Genomic DNA, 27,712 nt, shown 5'->3' on the forward strand with positions numbered 1-27,712 from the left:
GGAGGTGCAATTATGAGTGTGTTTTCAGAGGCCCATTGCTGTGATTGATACGTAGGGAGTGATGCAAGTGGACACGTGGAGGCCAGGGGCACAGCTGGCCAAGGCAGGAGATGGCGGTGGCCTGTGGGTTGGGCAGCTGGAGAGAGATGGCTGGAACTGAGATGTATTTGGAAAGAGAGACACTGGCCTTGATTGAAGAAGCTGTGATGGACAGGAGGTGATCCTTCCCTGACTCCCAGCTGAGCTGCTGTGTGGCTAAAAGGGTGCTTCCCCCACATTTGCTGAGACAGGAAAACCTGGTGATGAGCTCTGACAGCTGTTGGGAAGGTATGACATCGGCCATGCCGTAAGACATCTAAGAACCACTCCCGCATAATTGTATGACATTGGGGATGCTGTAAGACATCTAAACCACTCCCCTTACTCAGTGCATAATTACCCTTCTGGAGTAATTGTTCTGGCTTGGTCTCCATACAAAAGCATTGATGGAACCAGTATAGCCAGTGCTATAGTTCCCTTCACTTTATATAAAGACCCCTGGTAGCCGGGCGTGGTGACGCACCCCTTTAATCCCAGCACTCAGGAGGCAGAGTCAGGCGGATTTCTGAGTTCAAGGCCAGCCTGGTCTACAAAGTGAGTTCCAGGACAGCCAGGGCTATACAGAGAAACTCTGTCTCGAAAAACCAAATAAAATAAAATAAAGACGCCTGGCAATAAAGTGAGGAAGGAAGTAGCTGGAACAAGTATGGGGAAGTATTAGATTCTTAGGTTGATCTGGGGCTGTTAACTGACCACTCCATAGAATACTCAAGTAAAATGGCAGCTGCTGACGTCTGAGCTAAGAAATGACTTTGAAAATGATAGAAATTAACCCCAAAGTTATAAAACCCTGCTCATTGAAAGCCTTCATATGACTGTTCATTGAGAATTATTGTCTTGAAATGAATAAAATAATTGAAACTGCTCTTTCCTTTTTCTCAATAAAAAACTAGAAGGGATGTCTAGGAAAAAAATAGACTTTTTGAGCAATTTTGTTGTTGTGTACTTTCATGTCCTTAATGTTTTCTGGAACCCTGTGCTTCATGGTTAAGAACCCACACGAGGCCTGGGTCAGATCTTTGCTTTGAATTCCTTAGGAACCATTCCACCTTTGACAAGTTCTGGAAGCCCTGAATCTGTTTCCTCATGTTTACTAATGAAGTTTATCCTCCTCACGTGTTAACGGTGAAGCTTGTCCATCTGTATGCCTGGGAAGATGTCAGATGTAGCTTCGTTGTCAATTTAACCAACATATTAACTGCTACGTCTTCATGAGTTACCTGAGGCCCAAATTTATAATGGAATCATAGAGGGTTCCTGTTCCCAGTGCAGTATTTTGGACTGGTGACTTTTGACCACTTTCTTCGCTATTTCTGATCATCTGCAAAGCTGTAAAGAAAAGACTAAAGATAAAAGAAGTAAAAATGTGGAATATTTGACTATTTAGATAGTAGGAAGTAAAGGAATTGAGCTGCTAGTGACATAAGTGGAAAAATATGTTTGAACGTTTGAGGTAAGTAAAATACAAAATGAAGCAACTCAAGATGAAAATGGGGTCTGCTGTATTTTTTAACACCTTTTTCTTTGGTCATGCTGTGCAATTTGTCTCTGGGCTCTGGGGATGCTGAGCAGATGGTAGAGTGCTTTCTGAGCATGCACTGAGCCTTGGGTTTGATCTCAGTGCTGCAGAAACAAAGAGGTGTGACTTACAGCTGGAATCCTAGCACTCTTGGAGGCAGACACAGGATCAGAAGTTTAGAGCCTTCCTTGTCTACATAGCAAGTTCTAGGCTGCCCTTGGGTACATGAGAAACTTGTCTTTAAAAAAACAAAAGCCAGAAATTGATCTCTGTTGGAATAAAGAGTCCTATGTTAAATCCAAATGAGTTTTTACCCAGTAAGGTCTATTTCTAGTAAGTAGTAAATACTGCTTAATCAGACTATTATTTTAATGTCCTAAATATGTGCACAAATTTTAGTTGTCACAAAAGATGATAGAAAATACATGTGTGTGTGTGTGTGTATGAGACACAGTGTTGTCTCCTAGCTCTGTAGGATTACAGGTTTACATGCAGTGCTTGTAAGAAATTCTAATGACTTTTTTTTTTTTTGTCCTCTTTGTAGAAATGGACCAAATGGACCAGTTTTGACAAGATGTAGTGCGACTGCACTTCCGGTTGGACATGTTCAGTCATGGCATCCGAAATCTGTAAGACGATCTCTGTGGCCAGGCTTGAAAAGCACAAGAATTTGTTCTTAAATTACCGGAATCTGCACCATTTTCCACTGGAGTTACTGAAGGATGAGGGGCTGCAGCACCTGGAGAGGCTCTATATGAAAAGGAACTCCCTTACAACCTTGGTAGGTATTGAGAGTGCATTAATACCATTTATAAATGTGGTCCTGATGGAGATATGTCTCATGCATCCACGCTATTTAGATAAGGAGTTACAGGTGCAGCAGTGGAGACATTCAGGGGGTCTCTCGGTAGTTGCACATTCATTACTGAAATTCATCCAGTTAGGCTACAGAACAGATATGCAGGAAAGTGACCTTATTGTGGTATACCACTGAGAAGATTAGTCCGTCTTCAGTCAGCAAGCACATCTCTCAGGGTCTGTGCTTCTGCTGTGTGTTAAAGCGGCCTGGGTAAAAAATACATAAGGAGAAGGCCAACAAGTCTGCCCGAGTTGTAGGCAGTAAAAAGAGAATGATTTGATGATCAAAGTATTAGTAGATACTTGCGAAGTTTAAGAAAGCCTTTGGGTATTAACAAAACAGAACCTTCTTTATGACTTCCTAGTTGAAAATCAGTGGCCTTGCATTGAGGTGTCATCCGGTTTGGTCCCCACCAAAGTTTGCTGCTGAAGCAACATTTGATTCACTTTGTTGTAAGAGCAAGCACAAGCTTGTCATTATAGCCTGTTCTATGTAAAATAAGCCATTTCAATTTGAGAAGAGTGTTCTAACCGGAATGTATTCCCACTGCTTATTATAAAATGTCCCCATCCTAAGTGACTTTGTGGCTTTTTGTGGTTATCATTTACCTGGTTGGAATTTCGTGCTTGAATTTGTGACTTAAGTTAGCCTGTTCTTTCTTTGTAACCGAACCTTTCTATATTTTGAACTTAACCAAGTATCTGGAAAGTTTGTCATACTAGTTTTATATTTATGGCATGTGTTCTTAACAGTCTTACACTGGTGGAATTGCTTTATCAGGGAGCAAAGAGTTGTGTCTTACAGTGTCTGACATATTGGTACTGTGGGAGGTTGAATACTTAGGATTTTTCTTTTTTCTAGCTATGTTTTTAAACTTGAAAATAAAAATGTCTTATCTACACTCTGACTAATCCTTTATGAATATACATAAGCTACTGTGTGACTTGAGATCATACTTTCCTCAGGTTTCTAGCCATTGGGAAGAAGTGGTGTAAGAGGTTTGATCAAGGGTGACAGCTCCAATTTGCCTGCTTGTATAAAAGTCTGTGCAGAAGTATTCAGGAGCAGGACACTGCCTATCAGCAGTGGCCTGGTGGACTATCAGCAGTGGCCTGATGGACTATCAGCAGTGGCCTGGTGGCCTATCAGCAGTGGCCTGGTGGCCTATCAGCAGTGGCCTGGTGGACTAGTCCTTTCAGGGGAACAAACTTCCTCTACAGAAGTTAAGCAGTTGGTCTTCTCTAAATTTCTGTCAGTTTTCAGTTTAGGAAAATAGTTTGGTATCTACCACACAATTTGGACATACATAGGTGGCTCATTGCACATACCTAATTGAAAATTGTTTTTAGTTGGTGTACAGAGTAAGGACTCCGTTAGAACATGCCCATTGTGTAGCACTGCCTTGCTCATTTTCCTCTCCGCCATCCTCCTCTCCCCCTGTCCTCCTCTCCCCCTGTCCTCCTCTCCCCCTGTCCTCCTCTCTTTCCTCCTCTCCCTCTCTTTCCTCCTCTCCCTCTCTTTCCTCCTCTCCCTCTCTTTCCTCCTCTCCCTCTCTTTCCTCCTCTCCCTCTCTTTCCTCCTCTCCCTCTCTTTCCTCCTCTCCCTCTCTTTCCTCCTCTCCCTCTCTTTCCTCCTCTCCCTCTCTTTCCTCCTCTCCCTCTCTTTCCTCCTCTCCCTCTCTTTCCTCCTCTCCCTCTCTTTCCTCCTCTCCCTCTCTTTCCTCCTCTCCCACCCCTCCTGTCTGCATCCACCTTCCCATAGCGTGCATTCCAAGCTCACACTCTGACCCCTCCGCGTGTGAGGGTTCAATTCTTGCAGGTGTCTGTACTCAGAGTCGCAGCGTCTTCTCTTAGCAATTAGTGTTGGTGTGCATCAGATACCTTTATGAGGTTCACGAGCCACGGAATGGTGAATACATCTCCTAGGATGCCGAGAGTCAGCAGTCATCCGAGAGCTGTTCTAGCCCCTGGCTGACCAGCTATAAAGCAGGGTTTTAGGTGTTTGGGGTTTAAGTTTGTGGAACTTGATCAGCAACTGCTGTGCTGCTGGCCAGCATTGTTAGTCATGTAGGCTGACAAGTGCATTATGAATTCATTGGCCTTTGTTGCTTGGAGACCTGCCAGTCATTTGTTTTCATGTCTCATTCTTCCCTGGTACAATTCTTTTTTTTTTTTTTCCCATTGTGTTAAATGTCCTATTCTACCCTTTCCTACTTTCCACCCCTCACCATGAGAAGCCGCTTCCCGAGAAGTAGTAACCGTGTGCAGCCCCTACCCCTCTCCCGTGTGCACTTCGTGTTATTTGATTTAGCACAGTGGCTTTTATTTGTGGGATGATAGTGTGTCATGTCTTCAGAATCTGGGGGAAGCCAGTATTTCCTGAATTATTAAACAGGAAAAAAAGCCTGAGAACTTAATGGACTAGACCTTTCCCCTTAAAACCTTCTGTTTGTATTTATTCTATGTTGAGTTTATTCCTGTGCCATAAGTTCCTTCTGTGGGACATCTTTCTCCTTGCAGCCTCCCACTCCAGCTCAGGAACAACGCTTTCCTGTCCAGTGAGGACCAGCGTGGTAGGGGAGCTCTGTGTGTGTGTGTGTGTGTGTGTGTGTGTGTGTGTGAGAGAGAGAGAGACAGACAGACAGACAGACAGACAGACAAACTGACTTATTAGAATGGCTTACATGCTGTGATCTAAATAGTTTAACAATGGCTATCTCCCAACAGAAAGGCCAAGAGTCCAGTAGTTGTTCATCCATAAGACTGGATGACTTAGCAGTCCCCATCTAGGGCTGGAGTACCAGGAGAGTCCTGAGAGCTGCCGGTTTTCAGTCCAGGTTGGATTTTGAAGAAATAGGCTCTACTACCATTGAAGGAATGGCTCAAAGTAGTTGTTCTCAGGCCAGTGAGGGCGAGGGCAAGCAGAGAGAAAACATAAGCTTCCTTCCATTCTTTTATGTGGGCTCCCCCCAGAAAGTGCGGCCCAGATTTGGGGTAGATCTTCTGACTTCAATTGTTCTGGATTTAGGGAGGGTCTCCCACCTCAAATCATCCCACTAAGAATAATCCCTTACAAGTGCACCCAGCTACTTTGGTTTTAAATACTTTCAAATGTAGTTAAGATGACAGAACTAGCCATCATACATGGCTTAATTTGACCGTGAGCTCTGTAAATTTGGCAGTGAGTCTTGGGTACTTTAAATATCTGAATATATGTAACTAGATAGTCTGCATCTAGCTTTAAACTTCATGTTACTGTCTTTGTTGCTGCAAAACTTCAACATTGTTTTTGGGCCATCAGCCCTGTATCCATCCCACTGCTTGACCTGGACACACCTGTAGACTCACTGTACTTCAGAAGGACACACATGCCTTTTTTAAAGTGACATCTTTCAGATACTTTGTGTATCTTTGCATAACCTTGATGACCTGGTCAATTTGAGTATAATAAAGTGAACACAAGGATTTGAACCTCTGGACTTGCATTTTTTTTTTTAGGGTTTTCTGAGATGAGAGTAGGTTTTTAGATGGCCATGGATCACGGTGCCTCTCTGCCATTGCCTGGTCCCACTGCTCCATGGACGTGCCTCTTTGATCTGGCTGATAGTGGCCTGTCTAGCTTGGGGCTCCAGGTTATAAGTGCTGCCTGTCCCTCTGCATGGGGCACTAATGCCTCCGGTAAGGACCAGTGGCCCTGGAGCACAGATCCCAGGGCTTGGATACACACACCTGAGTCCAGTGCCCCTTATGCCAGCAATGATGGAGAACTGTGTTCTTCAGTTTCCCACCTCCGCTCCTCAAAAGCTTGGCCAACTTTGTAATGTCAAATATGATAGCTGTCATGAAGTCAGAAACATTAGCTGGACAGCTTTCAAGCAGCAGAGATTACTTCTCATGCTCTTGAATATGAAGTTCCAGGGTCAAGGTGCTGTGGTAAGGGCCAGCTTGCTTCTGTATAGATGGTGCCTTCTGTTTCCTCATATAGTTGGATGATGAGGGATCTTCCTTGGACCTCTTTATATAAGCGTACTTATCCCATTCATGCTGGCTCTGTTTTCATAACCTAATCACTTCCCAAAGGCCCTAGGTCATAATACCTCGTCCTTGGGGACGAGGACTTCAGCATGAATTTTAGGTTAGATGCAGCATTCAAACTGCAGCACCTTCCACTCCCTTGCTTATATTTCTATAACTACTGTATTTCTTTGTTTTTCTATCTTAATAATAAATTCATAGTCTATATATTTTGCTTCAAATTCTTTTTTGCCTTTAATATTCTAGGTTAGTAGATAGAATTGTCTTTGTGCATGGATACACTTAAGTTTAGGAGGTTCTCAGGCAGATAAAGAGATGACTGCTGGGGTGAAAGGTAGATAAGTTTATTTTAAAATACTTTGCAGTAGTATTCCATCATATAGTATTATCTTTATTTGTATAGCTAGGAAATTGTCTAACTTTTTTCAATGTAATATGAGCTGATTTATATAGGAACCCAATTATATAATTAAGGGTTAAATACAAGAATAGTTAGGGGTAAGCATATTAGTCCTATGACATCATTACTTGGGAGACTGAGGTAGGAGGGTCATGCATTTGGGGCCAGACTATATAGAAAGACCCTATTTCAAACCAAACCAAAATAAAACCAGAACTATACAAGACAAAAGTAGATAGGAAACATTATGATTTTGGGCCGTAAAATTTACATTAGAAAATATTTTAAAGAACTTTTCTGTAAATGTCATAGTTTCTGGCATTAGAATTCTTGATCCCCAGTTGGTGGCTCTGGTTGAAAGAGACTTAAGCCTTGAGGACTGGGGAAATGTCCTTGTTGTCAGTAAAGTACTTGTTGGATAAGCATGAAGGCCTGAGTTCCTGTGGCCAGCACTGATGTAAAAGGTATGGGTGACATGACCTGTAATTCCAGCACTCTGGGGAGGTGATGATCCAGGGGCTGTGGGCTGCTGCTCCGGGGTTAGAGGTGAGATGTCGAGAATCAGTGCTGCAAGCTCATCTGAGCACTGCTGCAAGCTCCTTTAATACCCTTCACCCATGCCCCATTGGTCCCAAGAAAGCATCTCTTCTGAACAGCAGTTCTGGTTGGCTGGCATTGTCTGTGTCAGCAGTCCTTGGTTTCTCAGGCAGTCCTCAGTTAGGTCCTCCTGCAGGAGATGCCTTTGCAGCTGCGCGGTCCCTGGTGTTTATGCAGAAGCGGACACTAGCTGAATGAGTAAGCTCCAGGTTCAGTGAAGGATCCTGTCAAAAACATACGTTGAAGAGTAAGTGAGGAAGCCTCTGACCTCTACACATGTGAGCACTTGTGCCATCCATGAACATGTGTACACATACATATCACACACACAAAATTAGTATCTACTGTTAAAGATTCTTAATATCTCTTTTTAGAGACTATGAGAAGACATTTTAACTCACTCTGGGAATGGAAATTGACTTGACCTTTTTTTGATGTTTTAGACCCTGTCTAGTAAAATTGTATACACAATAGTTAAACAAATCAGAAACCAGGATATTCATCATAGCTTGGGAGTGTGATGAACACTTGTTTTCATACATGTCCATTATTATGTTGGTTAAAACTTAACAGCTAACTTCTTAGAATCTTTACCGAGGCATTCGCCTGACAACAAATGTCCAACATTGTTCTAAGCATTCTGCATGTGTTCTTAGATCCTGAAAACAGTGCTTTGATGCAGGCACTGCCATTACCCCACATTATAGATGATAAAGGCAGTGAAAAGGACTCTGGTTGTAGATGACTGGAGAGTGTGAAGGAGAGAGAGGGTGGGAACTGAAGAAGGATCCTCAAGTGTTAATAGTGGGAAAAGATGGACCAGTATATCTGATTATATTTTCTTTTTAAATATTTTAAAAAGTAAAGATAGCTGGCATATAGATTGTAAATACTTTGATTTATATTGGTGGTAACTATACTTATGTAGTCATAATGGCTCCTTTGTAGCTTGTGACTGGGTTAGGGTGAGAAAAGTCGATAGCTAGGGAACTCACACACTTATTTCTCCTTGTCCCTCACAGGTTGTATATTCCTTATCCAAAATGCTTGGAACCAGAAGAAGTTTTTGGTTTTAGATAGTTTCTTCGGATTATTTGTATATACATAGTTAAATTTTGGAGTGAGACTCGAGTCTGGTTGCATAGTTTGTTTGTATTTCATGCATCCCTTGTGCACATAGCCTGAAGTTAATTGTGTGCTTTATGCACAGAGCAGCTGAGGTGGTACTGTATCCCATCAGAGGGCAGGTCTGACCTTTCCACCTGTGGCTTTGTGTTGGCGCTCAGAGGTATTAGGTCAGGCTTTTTGGATTAGATGCTCTGCCTAGAGTAGAAGTCACATCAACACGTGAGGCAGGAGAGGCGGGAAGAAGGGGCTAAGTGTGGCTCCTTTTGCGTTCTCATGACGAGTTCTTGTGGCTTGTCAGCCTGTTGGACCCACAAGACTTGAGCTGCTGCTCCAGTGTGGGCTCTGTAGTCGCCCACGTGACTTGGGTGCTCTCGCTCGCTATAAAATCATCTGAATTGTTTTTGGATTGAATACATGGAAATAGGTAAGTCTGTCACATGGTCAAGTTTTTTAGTGGTCTGTTTGTTTTTAAAATAGGGTCTTGAAATGTACTCCAGGCTGGCTTTGAACTTGTGCTTTCTTCTTGCTCCAGCCTCCCAAGTGCTGAGAGTATAGACATTAAGCTGCCACACACTACATGTAACCCTCACATTCATGTAACACATAGACACATTCATGGTGACCAGTGTCTAGTTTAGGGAAATTGGCTTGAGCAGTTGGGTACGTAATTTCCAGTTACACAATGTCTACCATGCAGTAAGGGCAGTCTTACATGATCAAAGTCCAGTCCTGGTCAAAGGTGCCTCACAAGGCTGCAGCTCCATGGTGAAGTGAGGTCCTGGCATCCATGGTTTGTTTGTTTTTAAAGAAAAAATTTTGAGACAGGGTTTCTCTGCATAGCCCTGACTGTTCTAGCACTCGCTCTGTAGATCAGGCTGGCTTTGAACTCCGATCTGACTGCCTCTACCTCCTGAGTGCTGGGATTAATGGTGTACAGCACCGCTGCCCAACCTCTATTCAAGTATTTTTTTTTTGAGAATTTAAACATATATATGTTGTAGTAAAAATTAGGGGTTTCAATCCCACCTTGGATCATATAGTTCTCAGACAAAAGATACAAAACCTTTATATTTATAATAAGTCTTAATATCAGTAGAGCTGGGCACATGCTAACCTTCTGAGCTATTTTGTCTACTTCCCTGTCAATGACCCTGAGATAAGACTGGCCATGTTCCACCGGGGCCTCTTCTACTTTGACTGGCCCTCATGGCCAGTTCTTATGACCCCTTACCCCATGGCGTCGTCTCTCTCGTCACTCTGCTGCTCCTTGTCTCTGCTTCAGACCCCAAGCCCTGGAACTAAAGCCCCACCCCCCTCTCCTCTGCCCAGCTAAAGGCTGTCAGCATATTTGTTCAATAGTTTAAATTAAGGAGCAAGGTTACATAGCATGCGATCTGTTATGTGAGGATTTCCTCATCCCTCAGGCAACCGGATCTTGGGGCAGTATTTACCATTACAGTGCATAGAAGCAGACCAAACCTCAACATGTGTCTGTTGTAGTTACATCATTTATTCCTGCCCTCCCATCCCTTCCAGCAGCCCGTTCCTGTTTCCTCTGATATTCTCAACCTCGTCTGTATCTATTCTGTACATCCATCTACCAACACACGTACAGAGTATTGCTTGTGTTACATGCATTTAGAACTGACGACCTCTTGGGATTGTATAACCTATTGGGGGCTCATCTCTGCAGAAAGCTTATTCTTTCTCACTCAGCAGCCTGGAGTTCTAGATTCTTTACATCCGTACCAACATTTGATATTTTCCATTTTGTTGTTGTTGTTGTTGGCATAGCTGTCCTAGTAGTTATGAAGTGATACTTCATGGTGGGCTTGATATGCACTTCCTGGAGGTTGATGACAGAAAGCAGCATTTATCTATTGTGTTAGTTGACTTTCTATAGTAATATATATAGCAACTATATATATATATATAGCAACTATATATATATATAGTTTTGACTATATATATATATTGACTATATATTATATAGAAAGTCATATATATGACTTTCTATAGTAATATATATAGCAACTATATATATATATATATATATATATATAGCAACTATAGCAAATTCCTGGATAAGCAGCTTAGAAAAGGTGTTTTGGCTTGTGGTTTTAAAGGTTCCAGTCCACCATGGAGTACAGCTGTTCCTCTGTGGCTGGAAAGCAACAGTAGAAAAAATGGGAGACGGGGAGGAGGAAGGCAGGGACTCAGATCCCCTCAAGTTGACATCCCCTGTGACCTAAAGGCTCACTGTCTCCAGATAGCAGCACCCTGAGAGCCAAGCCTTTAAGGAGCTTTGAGACCCATCTCTAGCAGATTTTTTAAAAAATTTTTATGATTAGTCCATCTTTCAGTAACTTTTTTTGTTACTGGGTTACAATAGTTTTTATGTTCTGGGTGCTGGATCCTTATCTGAAGTGTGTTTTGTAAATCTTTCAGTCTGTACATTGTCTTTTATTTATAATGTCCTTTTCTGTACAAATGGTCTTAGTTATGATCATCTTTTCCCCTGTGGCAGCATTGCTTTTGTATACCATCTGTGAACCCATTGCCAAATCCAATAGTAAGACGATTTATTCCTTTTCTTTTAAATGATTTGTGTTCATTTTATGCATGTGGGTGTTTTGTCTGCAGTTATGTCTCTGCACCACATGCATGCAGTACCTGTGGAGGCCAGAAGAGGACATTGGATCCCATGAGACAGGAGTTACAGATGGTTGTGGGCCAACATGTGGGTACTGGGAATTGAACCCGGGTCCTCTGGAAGGGCAGCCAATGTGGTCAACTGCCAAGCCATCTCTCTAGTCTAGCACCATATGCTTATGTTTTAGATAAGTGATGATAACTGCTCTAAGTGTCAAAACGTGGGACTTGCGTGAGATGTGTTATTAGATGTTATTAGATGTGTTATTAGATGTTCAGCAGGTGCTGAACCTTGAGTCCTAGTAGCTTTTAGCCACACAGGTATTTCTTATTCCGGATGAATGCAAACAGTTGCAGATTATTTGAGTACTCTGGCTTGCGGTGTTTTCCCTCAGGGGTGAACCCTTGCAAAGCTGTTACCATCTTAAAGTCACTGTGGAGCATATGAGTTCTTGTGAGTTAGTTCATGTGTGTGTCAAGAGTTAGACTTCTGGGAGGTAGACAAACAGGGAGCAGGGTTATGGCTAAGTGATAAAGGAGACAGATTTCCAAAATGGCCTGCTTTTCCTTATCCTCCTGATTAAGACAAAAGCCTGACAGCTTTAAACAAAGCCTTGTAGGCTTTTGTCTCCTAGAAGCCCCCTGCTGACAGACTGGCTCAAGGCCTATCAGGACAAGTCACACAACAGTTGTAGGCCAACCAACCATCTTTTCTTTCTTCAAACTGACCAACCCTAAGGGAAGAAAAATTCTTCAAAGATTTAACCCCAACCCTTGAGAAGAGAGTGGATTTTTTGGCTTTGTGAGTGTTCTGTCCACTTCCTAGGGGCCGTTTTCTGTGTGTTTCTGCTGGAAGCCTGTGTTTTCTCTCATCTCCCTTAAATGCCCTTCTTTGACTGCTAATTCTGTCTGTTGCTGTATGCAGTGTTTGAGAGGACTCAGGATAGTGCCTGCTGTTTCTTTAATTGGCAGGGAAGAAAAGCAAAATAAAACAGCAAGCAAACAAAACCCTTGAGCCTGACTGAGACCCCCTAGACTGTATCACATCTGCCCTAGTTTCTGAGGGAGAGGCGTGGGAAGGGCAATCTACCACAGAATGTCACAGATCTGTTGTGTTTATAACATACATGAAATTCTTGTCCCAGGTTATAATCATTTAAACATTTTCACATTTAAGGGGAGTTTGAAAGCAACATTTTATGCCAGCATGAGAAACCTGTTAAAGTTTACTTTTGCATTAGTTATGAAAAAAATTATTGATGTAACTGTTTATGGTATTTCTATTTTCCATGTACTGAAAATGGGATTTAGAAAGGAGGGCGTGATACCACAGAGCACCAATAGGGGTCAGTCATGACCTGCTCAACAAATAGACACTGTTTCCTAGACACCAGCAGGGGTCAGTCATGGCCTGCTCAACAGACAACTGTTTTCTAGGTTGAGAGATGGATTTACTTGTTTTGTATTTTCAAAAGGCAGCATCCTCATGAACTACAGTCTTCTCAAAAGTTAGTGTACTTGTTTTTACATATAAATACAGTGTGTTTAACTTGTCAATCAGCTCACACTGACACATGTCAGTAGCAGAAGTATAGTTTCAGTGTTTTATATATAGCTCTAACTCAAAAAAGCAAAACAAAGCCAAGCAGCTTATCATGGAATGCTGTCTGATAGTCATGTAAGCCAACCAGATCCAGTGTCGCTACTCCAGCAGATGAAGCTGGTGAGGACCTGAGCCTTTCTCCCCTGCCCTGGTCTGTGCTTTAATGGGAGCATGGCTGATTGAGCCCTCTCTCTGCCTTACAGCTCTCTGGTTTTGCTAGGTATGCCCATAAATGGAAGCATGTGTCGTTACTAGGAAAGATACCAATACTAAAAGACCATTCCAGGGATTTGTGACATCCGAAGAAACACGTTTGAATGCATACTGAGTGAGGGTTCACAGCCTGTACCACTTAAATGTTTAAGTAGGTCTGTCAGCAGTGAGAACTCAAAACTTCAGTCGTTTCACAATCTCTATGTTCAGTAATGCAGCTTAAGACAAAGGGCATGTCTGTAGATACATAAGCAGCTGGAATGTATCTGTATGCATGTATGAAGTTGTTATTTTCTTTTTTTTTTTTTGGTTTTTCGAGACAGGGTTTCCCTGTGTAGCTCTGGCCGTCCTGGAACTCACTCTGTAGACCAGGCTGGGCTCCAACTCAGAAATCCGCCTGCCTCTGCCTCCCGAGTACTTGGATTAAAGGCGTGCGCCACCACGCCCGGCTCGTTATTTTCTTATCTAAAATAAAGCCAGTGGATTTCCATTCTGTTTAGGGTTTCAAAAAAAATCTATGCCTTAGAATAAAATATAAGCCCATGTATTAGTCACGTCGCTTTTCATGCTGGCCTGTCTTTTCCACCTCTCAAACTAGGCCTTGTTTCCTGAGGCTGCACAATCTTCCCCAAAGAACACCACCATCCAGGGACCAAAATGTTGAAGCATGGGTCTGTGATAATGTTTTACATTACAACCTAGCAGTCCTTGCCACATTGTGTAAAACTATCTTTATACTTGATTTTTACTTGGTTTAGTTTTTAAACTTACATAAACTTGGGGGAGTATGTGCACATGTGAGTCCAGGGGTCCAAGGAGTCCAGAAGAGGGCGTCAGAGCTCCTGGAACCAGAGCTACAGGTGCTTGTGAGTTGCTGGACAGGTTCAAGAGCAGGATAGTTTCTATTACTTCCTGTTGCTGTGATGAGAATGCTGCTGCTGGAGCCCCAGCTGAGAACTCACATCTTGAGCTGCAAGAAGGAATCCCAGAGCCAACTAGGAATGACAAATGGCTTTGAAATCTGAGCTTTGCCTCCTGTGAAGTATGTATGTACTGTATGTAAGTACTTCCTCCAGCAAGACCACACCTCCTAAACCTACCCAAACAATGGCACCAGCTGTGGAGGGACAGTCATTCAAGCCATCACAGGATCTTAAGGCTGGCCAGGCCCCCAAGCACAGTTGCTTTTGTAACAGGGTTTACAAAACCTGTTTTTATGTCTTTAGGACTACTGGTAAGGTGTTGTTGGCCAATAGGTAATTATCTAAACACCTCCTGCCCTTCCCTCTTTGCACATGTTACTTCTGTGCCCAGAAGGTGAACCAGAACTACCCCCCTTTCCACCTCATGCCAATCTCATAGTCATCTTTATTATCCATGCCAGACCGGTTTTTTGTTTGTTTGTTTGTTTGTTTTCTGAAAGCCATTCCTGGTTCTGCCATTAAAACTAGCTTACCTTTTGGTGTTTGGAGGATGTGGAATGAAAACCCCATTCTTTCTGTTTTTATAGTGTCCGTCTTCATGTGCTTACACATCTGAGCCATGTCTGTAGTTATATACAGTTATTTACAGGAACAGCCCTCCTTTCACCGCACTCTTTTCAAGCGGTGAATAGAATTGTAGAAGTTGTTCTTTGGAAAAGGACGCCACCCCTACTCCAGCATATTTCATCTATTTCATCAGTCTGCCATCTCCTCTAAGATGCTACCCTCAGGCTTAAAACTGTTGGATCACAGTCCTTTTCTCTTCATTCTCAACCTTCTTTGTCTCCGAGATCTGCCTTTCTTTAGCAGCAGGGGTGGGGGAGCTGGGGATTGAGGGCTGTAACTGTGAGGCCACCATAACTAAGCAGTCCTAATAGCAGTGCCTTGCTCACACTTGGGAGGCAAGCATCCAAAATTAGGGTGCGCTCATCAGGGTAGGTTCCCCTTTGGGGGATTGTAGAGTCTTGCGGGCCCTTCTCTCTGTGTAGGCTGTTGGCAGACCCTGGCATTTTTTATCCACAGTTGCCTCTTTGGCCCCTCAACCTCTTGTCGGTGGCCTTCTTCCTTATGTGCCCTGAGAGGTGCCTGGTTTCTCTAAGGCAGCAGTTCTCAGCCTGTAGGTAGCAACCCTTTGTAGGTTGAACGACCTTTTCCGGGTGGGGTGGGGTGTTACCTGAGACTGTTGACAAACAGATATTTATGTTATGATTCATAACAGTAGCAAAATCAGTTATGAAGTAGCAACAGAAATAATGTACTGGTTGGGGTCACCACAACATGAGGAGCTGTATTAAAGGGTGGCAGCATGGGGCAGGTTGAGGACAAATGTGATAAGGGATGCTGATTTTAACTGTTTGACTATACTAAGTGCCTTGTGATTAGTGTAAGAATGAATCCCAAACATGCTAAGTTATTATTTTCACATTCTCAAAATTTATATCCCAAGAAGATATTCTGTTATACTTAAGGGAATTAAAAATGTTAATACTTTTTAAAGATAAAATTTAATTCTGAGTTTTTGATTTTCAGCCAGAAAACCTTGCTCAGAAGCTTCCAAACCTTGTGGAACTGTGAGTGTGTTTATTCATTTTTTTAAAAACTAAGAATGGGAACTTGAAGTGATTTGGAATAGTGGGACATGTAATTTTAATATATTCATCTGTGGTAACGTTTGGGTGTGGTTGTCATGCTGCTGCTCTGGGTAGATGGGAGACTTTGCTAACCCCTGCAAGGTGTGTGAGAGCCTTTAAGATGCTGACATAGCTCAGCTCAGACCATGAAGATGCTCTTCTGGGAAGTGCATGCTCCTGGGAAAATCCTACCCTTGTTATTCCTGTGTCAAACTGGATGTAGGCTCCCTGAGGGCGCAGTGGTGCTGGAAGGCCTGGGCCTTTCCTCCATGTCTCGGTAGTGTCAGTACTTTGAAAGGTTACCTTCATTCTGCTACAAAACTTACCTTTTTGTTTCTGTTTTCTTGAGGTGCTGTGCGCCTTCTGTGTGCATGATAGGGAGGGCAGTGCTTCCCCACTGAGATACATCTCGGGACCCCTCCGTGCTTTTGTCAATTGTGTTTATGTTTTGTCTGAGTGTGCACATCTGTCTGTAGCGGTAGATAATCTAAAAGTCCTCTATGCTCCCTGTGAGTTCCTCTGCGGCTCTGCACCCACCCAAGAGCTCTGGATTCACAAATGAAAGATACACACACACACACACACACAAAGCAACTTTTATATTTTAATGTGCCTTGTGTAGCTCAATGGCTGGGCACTTCCAAACCTCCCCACAGCTAGCACATACTTCCTCCAGGATTCCTGAATGAACACTTTCTACATCTATATTTTATCTTTGCTGTCCTGTTTCTTTCTGGGTCTGCTTTCCCCTTGCACCTACATTTCGGCCATCTCACCCTCCTGCTCCTTCACATCGTGGTCCGTCCTACACCCCTGTCATGCTGGACTTCCTTTTCCCTCCCTTGCATCTCCCTGCACAGCCATTGGATGCTAGCAACTTTATTTTCCAATCAGAGCCAACTGGGGTGAGCATCCCTTAGCCTAGTGCAGAACACTGCACACAGGTTTTTAGGTAACACAGTTAGCATGAGAACACAAGCCACTACGCGTGCATGCTCACCTTACTGTCTTGAAACAAGGCCTGCCACTGAACCTGTGCTCTGCTGACTGGCTGGCTGGCCAGCAAGCTCTCAGGATCTTTCTGTCCTTGCCCTCCAGTGCTGAGGTTACAGACACACAAAGCTCTCTGTTTTATGTGGGTTCTGGGTATCAAAATTCTGGTCCTTATGCTTGCAGAGCAAGCACTTTTACCACCAAAAACATCTCTTAGCTTCCCTTTTTGTTTTGTTTTGTTTGAGTTATGGTTTCTCTGTGTAGCCTGGCTGTCCTGGAACTCACTCTGTAGATCAGGATGGCCTCAAACTCAGAGATCTGCCTGCTTCTGCCTCCTCAGTGCTGGGATTAGAGACGTGGGCCAGCACTGCCACACGCAGCCTGGCCACTTTTGGTTTTTAATGTGTGGTCTTTTGAGTAAGAATGGCTACTATAAGCTCACACATTTGAATGCCTAGCCACCAGGGAGTGTCACTATTTGAAAAGATGAGAAGGATCAGAAGTTGGGGCCTTATTGAGGGTCGTGTGTCATGGTGTTATCTTCATAGCAGTAGAATAATCACTGAGACATAATGATTCATGTATTTGTGTTGAATCTGCCTTCCTGGAAGATAAAATTAGATAGCATATATTTTTCTGTACTAATTTCATTGTATAGAAGCTGTTCTTAATTTCATCTCAGAAAGGTGTTTACTCCTTCCTGTACGTTGCTCTACGTTATTTTGTCTGAGTGTTGGGGAGATAAAGGCATCCTGCATCCATCTTTACACTGAGTCTCGGTCATTGTCATTTGCCCCATCTTTTCATTCTGAAACTCTTCAAAGTAACCAACGATAAAATCATAGCTCAGGGAACACCCTCAACCTGTCACCAAAATGTAACCACACTCAACACTGCCGCTGGGTTTCCTCTTCCTTCCTCCTGCCTGTGTAGTGTGTGCCGAGTGACAGGGGAACGTCACAGGTAGCTGCCACTTCCACGCCAGGACGCAGTCCATTCAGTGCTGTCTGTCTGATTTCCCTCTTAGTGAACGGACCCTCAGATCCACTGGAGGACTGTTGACTGCCACCAAGGTTCATTTCTTCATATACAAGATGATGTTAGCCACAATAAGAGTAGCTCTACAATCCCATTTTTGTATTCCACTTACTTAATCATTAGCTTATTTTCATTCATCCGTTCATTCATTTATCTTAATGAAGTGCCCTAGCTCACTCAACATAGAATGTGAAAGAGAAGTCACGAGGACATGAAGGTTTCATTGTGTTCTTTTGTTCAGTCTTCCCACTAAGTATGGGAGCTTAGGCCTCTCTAAGTACTGAATACTTAGGCCTGGGAAAGTTCTCTTCCTCTTCTTGTCTGCAGAGTTTTGTCTTTTTAACTTCAAAGGGCCTCTCCTTTTTTTCTCCCTGTTTTGTCTTTTATTTTACTAATATGTAGATTATACTTATCAATACTTGTACACTGAACTAATATTATAATGCTAGGAGAGCTAATATTTGGTCATAGGATATAATTATTTTAATATGTTCTGGGGGTTAGGTAGTGGAATTTTACAGCTGTTTTTTTAAAGGGATATTTCTCTGTAGTCTTGTGATATTTATTTTATTTTGACTTTACTTGGTATCCTAGTATTATTAGCTTCAGAATGAGTTGGGAAGAGTTTTCCTGGCCTTTCATTTTTTTTTTTTTATCTTGTCCTTTCTATCCTAAGAAATATTTGCTGAGTTTGGTAGTGGTCCCTGGCTAATGCTGAGCTGACCACTGATCAGCTTCTCTAGACTTGCTGTGTGCAGACTTATCCTAGACTGTTAGTGGTCAGCTCATGGTCAGACAGACTTTCTGTAACTGCTTACTCAGTCTCCTAGCCTGAGTTTCTGTGTAGGTGTTGAGACACACCTTGGCCCCTCCATTGTCAGCCACATGACTGCTTTAGCCTTCACTTCTTGCCTATGTAGGACTTGAACGCAGCAGGTGTGAGAGGCAAAGGCCTTCTCAGATCTTAAGTTGCTCATTCTCCCAGCTCTGAACTTGCATACATCCCACATGTGCTAGTGGTCTGCTGGATTGCCAACGCCTTCATGGTCTGTGTATTATTTGTTATAGTTGTTTTCTACTGCCTAACAAAATCGTGAAATTAAATGGTTGTAATTTGTTTCAGTTTAGCACTGGAGATAGTTTTTTTTTTTTTTCTTTCTCTTTCTTTTTTGAAAGTTTACACTAGGAATGTTGAACTTAACCTTGTCTATCTTGTGTGTGTGTATGTGTGTGTGTGGAGGGGGAGAGAGTGAGCGAGTGAGCAAGCGCTTTGCTGGTCAAGTCTTTGATGCATCTCTGAGGCCAAGTGGACAGTAATTGTTAGGCAGTGTGGCTTGGAAAGCCTTCTTTCTCGCCCACTTTCATCCAGGCTACTGCTTTTGTTTGCTTGTGAACCCTTGGCTTCTCTTAATTCTGAAGAGCCAGGCAGTGGGATATGGGACTAGCACACATGAAAAAACCAGCAGAGCTCACGGCCTACCATCCAACAGTCACCAGAGTTCCTTAGAGATCTTCCCTTATCACTACAGGCCTTGGGCTGGTTTGCATAGCTTCACGTACACTGCTTTTGAGAATGTTTTACAGTGTTCTCAGTGATCTTATGGAAAAAGAGATTCTTTATCATTTACACTTCCTTGGTGTATTTTAATTCTCTCCTGCAATAGGAACTCATCAGAGCCTAGCTTGGCCTCAGACTTGCTCTGTAGGCAGGAATGACCTTAAACTCCTAACCCTCCTGCCTCTACCTGCCGAGTGTTGAGATTACAGGCACGTACCACCATGCACAGTCACTTAATAGTCACTGTTGATGCTGCTGTCAGAGTGCCTGACAGGAACAACTTACTGCACAGTTCTCAACCCTCCCAATGCTGGTGCGACCCTTTAGTGCAGTTCCTCATGGTGTGGTGACCTCCATCATAAATTTATTTTTGTTACTACTTTACAACTGTAATTTTGCTACTGTAAATGAATCATAGTGTAAATATTATTTGGAGATTTGCCAAATACTAATTTGTAATGTAGATATTTTGGCAGTTTGTCAAAGGGTTCGTGACCCACACTTGAGAACCACTGACTGAGGGGATTAGAGACTTATTTTGGTTCCCAGTTTTAGAGGGATTTCAGTGAGCAGCTGGGAAGGTGGGAAGGCTAACTCTTCACTGGAGCTAGTAGAGGCAGCTCTCATGCAGTGCAGGCAGGAGGCAGAGAAAGGGAGATGAGACCTTTAATCAGATGACTGCCTTTGTCCAGCCCCAGCCCATGAGATGACTCCACTCATTCAAAGCATGTCTTTCTTTGCAGTTCATTCTCATTGAAAATGCCCTCAGAGTCACATCCAGAGGCATGCTGCAGTCTCTAGGGGGGTCTTAGTCAGGTGAAATTGACTATGAAGATGAGCCCTCTCACCCAGCAGTGCTTCCTTCTGTTGTCACTGTTTCTCATCACGGCCATTCTGATGTGAGCATGGTCTCTATCGGTGGGGCTTCCCTTGTCTAATGGCTGGTGATGCTGAACCTCTTCATGCCCCTGTCTGTCATCTGTGTCTTGCGTCAGTTCTTATGTGTAGGTTTTAATGGTTCCCGATGTAGTCTATAAACAGTCTTCTTCCCTGGTGTTACTCATACTGTCTTCTAGGACACAGCTCATCTCTTCATCCTTCTTCTGTTCTTTTGCATAGCAACGTTGTCTGCTTTGATGCACTCTAGTGCATCAGTTGTGCTCTTCTGTCTGATGCTTTCATCTCAAGTGGAGAAGCCTGAGACTCAGTGGTTTTCTTTTCCTTCCCTGAAGTCATGCTTTTGTTGTCGTAGTCCCAGGATTAGGGATCTTGGTTGTTAGTATGTCTGTCTTTGGGCATTTGGAAGCATTCATTCCCTCTGGCTTCCAGTTCATCAGGACACGTCTCTTGCTCTCCTATTTATTTCTTTGTATGTAAGATGGACTTTTTTGTTCTCTTGGTCTAGTCTGAGGAGTTTCCTTTTAAAACAAAATTAATTAATTTTTGTGGTGGTGGTTCTGGGGTGGTCCTCAGGGCTCTGTGTGCTGAGTAAGTAACTCTGCCTTCTGTGGAGCTCTGCTCAGCCCCAGGAGCCTCCGGCTTTTCACTCCACTCTGTAGGAACTTGAACTCCATCCTCTTGTTTTCTTTGAGTGTTCTGAGCTTCTGGGGTTTATTTTCTTCTTTGAGTAACTCCAGACATTGGTGCGGCACATGTTTTTATCCCTCTGCTTGGTCTTTGACCCTGACCTGTGAGACTCTTGCCTGCTCATCAGACTGTCAGGTGCATCCCATAATGGGCAGGACAGCTCTTTTTCAGTGTCTTTTGTGTTGTGCTTCAGTTTTGATAAACTATTTTTCTGCCCTTGAGGTCAGTTACTATGTTAATTTCATCCAGTGATTTTATATATCATATATTCTCATTTTATATATAGGTATCTTTGATCTCTAGACATTTCATTTTCTTAAAATTTTATAGTTCTTACAATGTTCATAATTTTCATCTAGCTTCCTGACTGTGGTCACTATAATTATTTAAATGTCCTTATTTGTTAATCATTTGCTTAGTGGGTTTATTTGTATTGATTTTTTTTTCTTCCAGTTTGGGGTTGTTTTCCTCACTTGGATGGTGAGTTTTATAAACCTTCCATAGTAATGTATTTTATTTTCTTTTTTGTTTTTGCTGTGTTTGCTGGCCTTTGTGTTTGGTTCTTACATGGTTTGCTTAGACTAGGAGCAATCTCATATCTAAGGATAGGTTAGCTCTCTTGCAAAGGCCTCGGCTGTCTAGGCTTTCTCTGGTTGGCCTGGGTAAGGGCAGGGCTTGGCAGTGCACTGGAATGTATGCCTCTCAGTCCAGAGAGCTTTGTGTGCTGTTCAGCCGATAGCTTTTCTCCTGTTTTGGTTGTTTGCCTGGTTGTTGTTTGTTTGTTTTTGTTTTACCCTGTTTCTCTTATACATGTGCATTTTATTGAATTTAGCAAAGGGTTATGGGATCTTTTAAGTCACTGGAGCTGTTTTTCAGGGGTGGGGAGTCGGGGAGTGGTTCCATTGTTTCCTGAAGTCTTTCCCCTTGGCTGCTAACTGCTTCAGTCCTGATAGAGGCTCCATAACCTAGGAATTCTCTTCCTATTCCATAGTTCAGAATCTCCCTACTTGCCTTGCTAGTTCTTTTTTTTTTTTTTTTTTGTCACCTGTTGTCACTGTCTGAAAATAGTTGTTTCATAGATCCCATCTGGCTTTCCCTTGTTTATAGCAGGCAGGTCAGTCTGGTCCTTGTTACTCATGTCTAGAAGTGGAAGTTCTGTTCCTTCAGTTAAGAAGATCGCTTTTCACCATAGTGTATGTCTCATGGTTACAGGGAGGTTGTAAAGATAGCACAGGCTGTTCTGTTACACTCCTCACCCAGTTTCCCCTGCGGTTAACATGAGTTCCATGGGACATTTGTCAACACTACAAAATTGATGTTAACATATTGAGTAAAAATTGGTTTCAGTTGATTATAAAATAAGACAAAAAGACCAAGCCATTTGCCAAAGTGACTGTACCCTTAAGTGGTATGTGTACTAGTATGAATTTGATTTCTGGCCGTATTTCAGCAAAATATGATGAAAACTAGCTCCATACATCTGCCTGCTAGTCCCCCAGACACGGGCCATCATGCTCTTTTGTGACTGTATGTGACTATGAAGGTTCAATAAAGGCAGTGGGGTGCTCTGGGGACCTGTCTGTCACCCAGTTACTAAGGAAGGGCTTGCTGCCTGTTCCATGTGGACTCTCAGTTTGTTGTCTCCTAAAATGATTTGTGGAGTTGGGATTGCATTGTACTTAGTGCACAAATGGATGATCTTTTGGAGACCCTGATAGTTCCAATGTGTAGTTAGGATCAGGAACACTGTAGTGGTATATAGCATCTTTATTTTAATATAGACACATTAGTGTATTAAAATGTGTTGTTAAGTTTCAGTCGTAATAGTGGGTACTCTAGTACATATTTTGACTTGGACATTTTCATAGGTAAAACTCCAGACAAGTATTTTATTGAAGTAGTTTTTAAAACTCAGATCTGTTTCTAATTTTATGTGATAGCATCTGTTTTTTTTTCTGTACAATAAATACATATTTACATACTGTAGTGAGTGTACCTGCACATTGATTTACAGTCTTTTGGCACAAATGACCTTGATCAAGAATGTTTCCAAAGTATTGAGTTCAAAATGTGTAATCAATTCATATACTCCGAGTGAAGAATGAGGTCTGTTTTAGAGTGCACACTTGGTTAAATTGTGTCACATGATTATCAAGTGAAGGCAAACACAGAAGCCAGTCCTATGACTGCAGCTTTTGCCAAAAGTAAAGGCTTTGTTGCTCGATTGACTGTCAAGAAGAGCAGACACTCTAGGCTCAGGTATCTCCTCTGTCAGCCAGTGGTCATGGAACATGCAAGGAAGGAGAGGGAATACTTAAAATACTTTGGGGATTTATTTTTTTTACCTACAATAAATTGGCTGGTTTGAAATCAAGTGTTCTAAAATCGAGTTGTCCTACCTCACAAGAAAATCAGTTTTATTACTGATTTTATTTTTACTGTACGGTCTCTGCCAGTCACAGCATGTAGCTCTGAATATATATAGTTTCAGATGGTACCTGGAGTCCCCACCAGAGTGTGCCAGAGATGCTTCAGTGGGAAAGTGTTGATGACTTAGACAAGCCTGGACTTGTAGGTCTTTTTAAAGAAGACTTCTGCTGCTGAGAAGTCAGATTTCTGTGTCTTGGCATCTGAGTATTTCTGCGGAGACGTTAGTGAACATTTAATCTCTATTCTTGGGTTGCAGTAAGCATGCCAACTAGAGACATCTTGAAGAGTTTTCTGTTTGTTTTGTTTTAAAGATGACTTTGAGTGTTTTCCCTGCAAGCATGTATGTGCCATATGCACACCTAGGGCCTGTGTCGTGAAGAAAAGGGTGCTTGTTTTCTGGAGTGGGATTATAGACGTTAGGAGGCACCAAGTGGGTGCTGGGACCCTGTAAGAACAAGTGCTCTCTCTTAATGGCTAGCTGAGCCAGTTAGAATTGTCTTCAGTCCACTTTTACTGTGGAGAAACTAAAACTGATATCTCCTTTTACACAATAGGTATTGATTTTTCTTTACACAGTAAATATATTTCTGAAAACCTAAGTAATTTAATGAACTAGATGTACTAGTAATTTTTAAAAAGATTTATTTATTTACTATATATAGTGTGTTCTGCCTACATGTATGCCTGCACACCAAAAGAGGGCCCTACATCTAATTAAAGGTGGCTATAAAACATCACATGGTGTTGCTGAGAATTGAACAGGAAACCTCTGGAGTAACCTCTGAGCCGTCTCTCCAGCCTATAGAACTAGTAATTTTTTAATGAGGTTAAATACCTTATGATTGGGGCTGGTGAGATGGCTCAGTGGGTAAGAGCACCCGACTGCTCTTCCGAAGGTCAGGAGTTCAAATCCCAGCAACCACGTGGTGGCTCACAACCATCCGTAAGGAGATCTGACTCCCTCTTCTGGAGTGTCTGAAGACAGCTACAGTGTACTTACGTATAATAAATAAATAAATCTTAAAAAAAATACCTTATGATTTTTTTATATTAATAATTTTAAAATGACTAAATCAGAAGATATATTTAGTATTTGTGATTTAGCATATTACTCTCAAAGTATTAGCTGTTATGTCTGTGTGTTTTGGAAGTTTTGCTTATATTTGATAAGTTTTCAAACAGCTTGTATTAGCTGGTTATCTGACAATACTGAATAACGACAGCAACTTTCCCCTCCTTTTGTCACAGGTACCTTCACTCAAATAACATAGTTGTGGTTCCAGAAGGTAAGCATACTTATAATTCTTAGTTTGAAAACAGTGTCATTTATATTTTGCTTTATGAAAATTTGATGAGCCCCGGACCCTGTCTCTTCATCTCTAGCTCCTTAAACTTATTTTGGTTGGTGAGTTAGGGAATTTTAATTTAAAGGACTTTCAGTTTATTTGCTTTAAAATGTAAGTCCAGTTAAGAAAGATTAAATGGAGACATCTAGTAAGACAATGCGTGGCCAGGAAAATTCCTAGACAAACTGCTGTTGGGAAGTAGTAAACTAAGTACCTAGTGCAATTAACTAAGAATTTACTTACATATAAAAGAATAGATTCTTTAAAATTCTTAAGGCGGGTGTTGTGGGAGGGAGTGTGTGGCAAGAGGGTAGCAGAGGACCACTTTGTAACTTGTTCCTCAGATGCCTTTTTTTTTTTTTTTGAGGGAAATCTCCCCTGGTCTGGTACTCACCAAGCAGGGTCAACCTGGACCCTCTCTGCGTCCCCAGCTCTGGTTGCAGGCATGTGCTGCGGAGCTTTTTAAACCTGGGGTTCTGGGGTCTGGGCTCAGGTTTCCTTGCTGGCAAGACAAGCACTTAAGCAGCTGAGCCACTTCCCAGGCCCTGCTCTTAGTGATGCCATCTGAGATGGGCTCCTGTGTCTCCCTGCTGGCTTCAAACTACTCTCCTGCCTCAGCCTCCCAGGACCACCCCAGCTGGGTTCATCTTCAAATTCTTTATTTAGTCGCACATTCCCCCATTGCTTTAATGTTTTTACTTGTTCTTAAGTTAATTTTATCTCAAGAGATACTTTCCACTTTAATAACTTCATTTTCAAGTCCTGTGAGTGAAAGACAGAGTCAAGAGCGAAGCGTTCACCTAGGAACACTGAGTCACACTCATTCTGCCTCTCCCTTGCTTTTCTCCCTGCAGCCATCGGGTCCCTTGTGAAACTCCAGTGTCTGGATCTCAGTGACAATGCCTTAGAGATCGTTTGCCCAGAAATTGGTCGCCTGAGAGCGTTGCGTCATCTTCGATTAGCTAATAACCAGCTACAATTCCTACCTCCAGGTAATCCCTGACTGTATAGTTCCTTGTGTGTCCGGAATCTGTTTTTAGTACCCTACACACCAGCAGCTGGTGTTTGAATGTATTTACAAGTATCTGTTTAAGGATGAAACAAAGGACTGTAGGTGAAACCTGACCAAGCGTTCTGAGAACCCGGTGTAAATATAAGAGGATAGTGTGTGTGTTTTGGGGCCACTGCGGGGTGCATTTTGATGAGTGTCCGCTCATCACTCTTCTCAATGCTGGGTAAGGTGTTTGTGTGAAGAGCTGTTGGCTCTGAATTTCACATCAAAGAATGTGAGTAAATTTGGACGCTTAAAGTGTCTTTTTGTAAAAATAGCATTAATTAAAAACTTAAATAATATTTAACCTCATACTGCTTCCAACTATATTCAATGCAGAAACTTTCAGGTTAGTGAAGAACATTATTTTCAGGGTTTATCATTTTTTTTGCAGTGTTTGATCATTCCAACTTTCAAGTTTTCTGTTTAAATAGCCAGAGAGTTAGATGCTCTTTTGAAGACTGCCCAGAAAATGTCGCAACAGGGATAGAAGTTTTCGTGTTTGATGCTAACACATGTGTAATAGGGTGCTGGGAATGTAGTTCAGTTGCTAGAGTGCTTGCCGAGCATGTATGAAGCCCTGGATTTAGCCTCCAGCACTGTATAAACCAGATATGGTAATACAGGAAGATCAGAAGTTCAAGGTTGGCCTCAGCTCCTTGGTGGGTTCAAGGCCAGCCTAAGATACAAGAGACCCTGTCTCAAAATTCAAACAAAAGAATGAAATGCATGAATCGAATGCTTGCAAACCCTGCTTATATACATACAAGGACACAGCACTTCTGCTCCATATGGCTGTTCTGCTCTTTGTTCTTTGCTGTGTATCACATTTTGTGGTGGAATGTGGTCATTTCCGTCCGGTGCATTCCCAGAAGTTAATGGTGTTTTTCTAACATCATTCGACTGCCTCTTACTAACCACTGAAGGTATTTATTTCCTGACTGCTTTCATATAACTTGTTTTATCTACACTTCTGTTCCGCAGGAATTCAGGCATGCTTTTTTTTTTTTTTTTTTTTTTTTTTTTTAGTTTCCCAGCTTTGTTTCTGTCCTATGCACTTGGCTGTCCTTGTTTTGAGTGATATCTTATTCTACAGCACAACTGGATGTTTTGAATAAGAGCTTTTAGGTGAACCATGAGTAGGTTGTTTCGTTTTGTTTTGAGATAGGATCTCACTCACAGTGTAGCCCTGGGTGTCCTGGAACTCCCACAGCTCTACCTGTCTCTGCCTCCCGAGTACTAAGAAGACAGGTCTGTGCCACCACGTCTGGCCAAGAGTAGTTGGTCGTCTTCCTAGGCACTCTGTATAGTTCTGGACAGGCCTCCTACTTCCTTGCCTCACGTGCATACACCTCATTGGGAGGTTGTTTCAAATATTGGATTGTGTTGGGAACAAGTCTAAACATCTCCCTGATGTTGGGCTGTGTTTTGAGATATAGTATGAAGCAAAGAAATGGGGGAGTCTCTCCTGTTGTTGCTCTTCATCTGTAGACACTGGCTGATATGTGTTGGTAGCCCCTTCTACATAGACACTCCATCCTGTTGTGTAGCTGATTTTTATGCTATATTCCCTCAAAAGGCTTCCCATTTTACTGTGGTGGTTTGTCTGTCTGGTATGTGTTTGCATATGGGCTGCCATGTGCGTGCATGCATGTGTGTGTGTGTGTGTGTGTGTATATGCGCGCACGCGTGTGTCCTTGAAATACCTTTGAAAACAATGTCATAGCCACTAATTGAGAAAAAGTATTCAGGATATAAATTAGCACAGGACACATATAAAAGGCCATAAGGGTAGCCCGAGCTCTCGAGAACTGCTCTGAAGAGTGTACAGAGTTGGACTCTGCATGTCCAGATTGCTGTGAGGCTCAGTGCTGTATCAGTGTCTGAAACTTAACATGACTTAGAAGATGACTAGAAGGTGGTTCTAAAACTCGTTCTTCCTCTGTTGGATTGCAGAGTCCTGCTGTTGTCTGCTATGTGTCTGCCTTCTC

General features: G+C 42.4%; 1 protein-coding gene across 3 annotated transcripts in view; it reads left to right on the forward strand.

The window, feature by feature from the left end:
- Lrrc28 (leucine rich repeat containing 28) overlaps positions 1-27,712 on the forward strand; it is a 129,505-nt gene that overhangs the window by 1,698 nt on the left and 100,095 nt on the right. For all 3 annotated transcript variants that reach the window (XM_029479173.2, XM_021168028.3, XM_021168029.3), the window contains exons 2-5: positions 2,163-2,399; positions 15,618-15,658; positions 24,573-24,610; positions 25,525-25,662. In XM_029479173.2, the coding sequence (XP_029335033.2) occupies positions 2,232-2,399; positions 15,618-15,658; positions 24,573-24,610; positions 25,525-25,662 (385 nt within the window). In that variant the 5' untranslated portion in view covers positions 2,163-2,231. The remainder of the gene's footprint in view (positions 1-2,162; positions 2,400-15,617; positions 15,659-24,572; positions 24,611-25,524; positions 25,663-27,712) is intronic.

Source organism: Mus caroli, unplaced genomic scaffold (assembly GCF_978045245.1).
Source record: "Mus caroli unplaced genomic scaffold, Mus_caroli_1 scaffold_8, whole genome shotgun sequence".
In the NCBI taxonomy this organism is placed as follows: domain Eukaryota; kingdom Metazoa; phylum Chordata; class Mammalia; order Rodentia; family Muridae; genus Mus; species Mus caroli.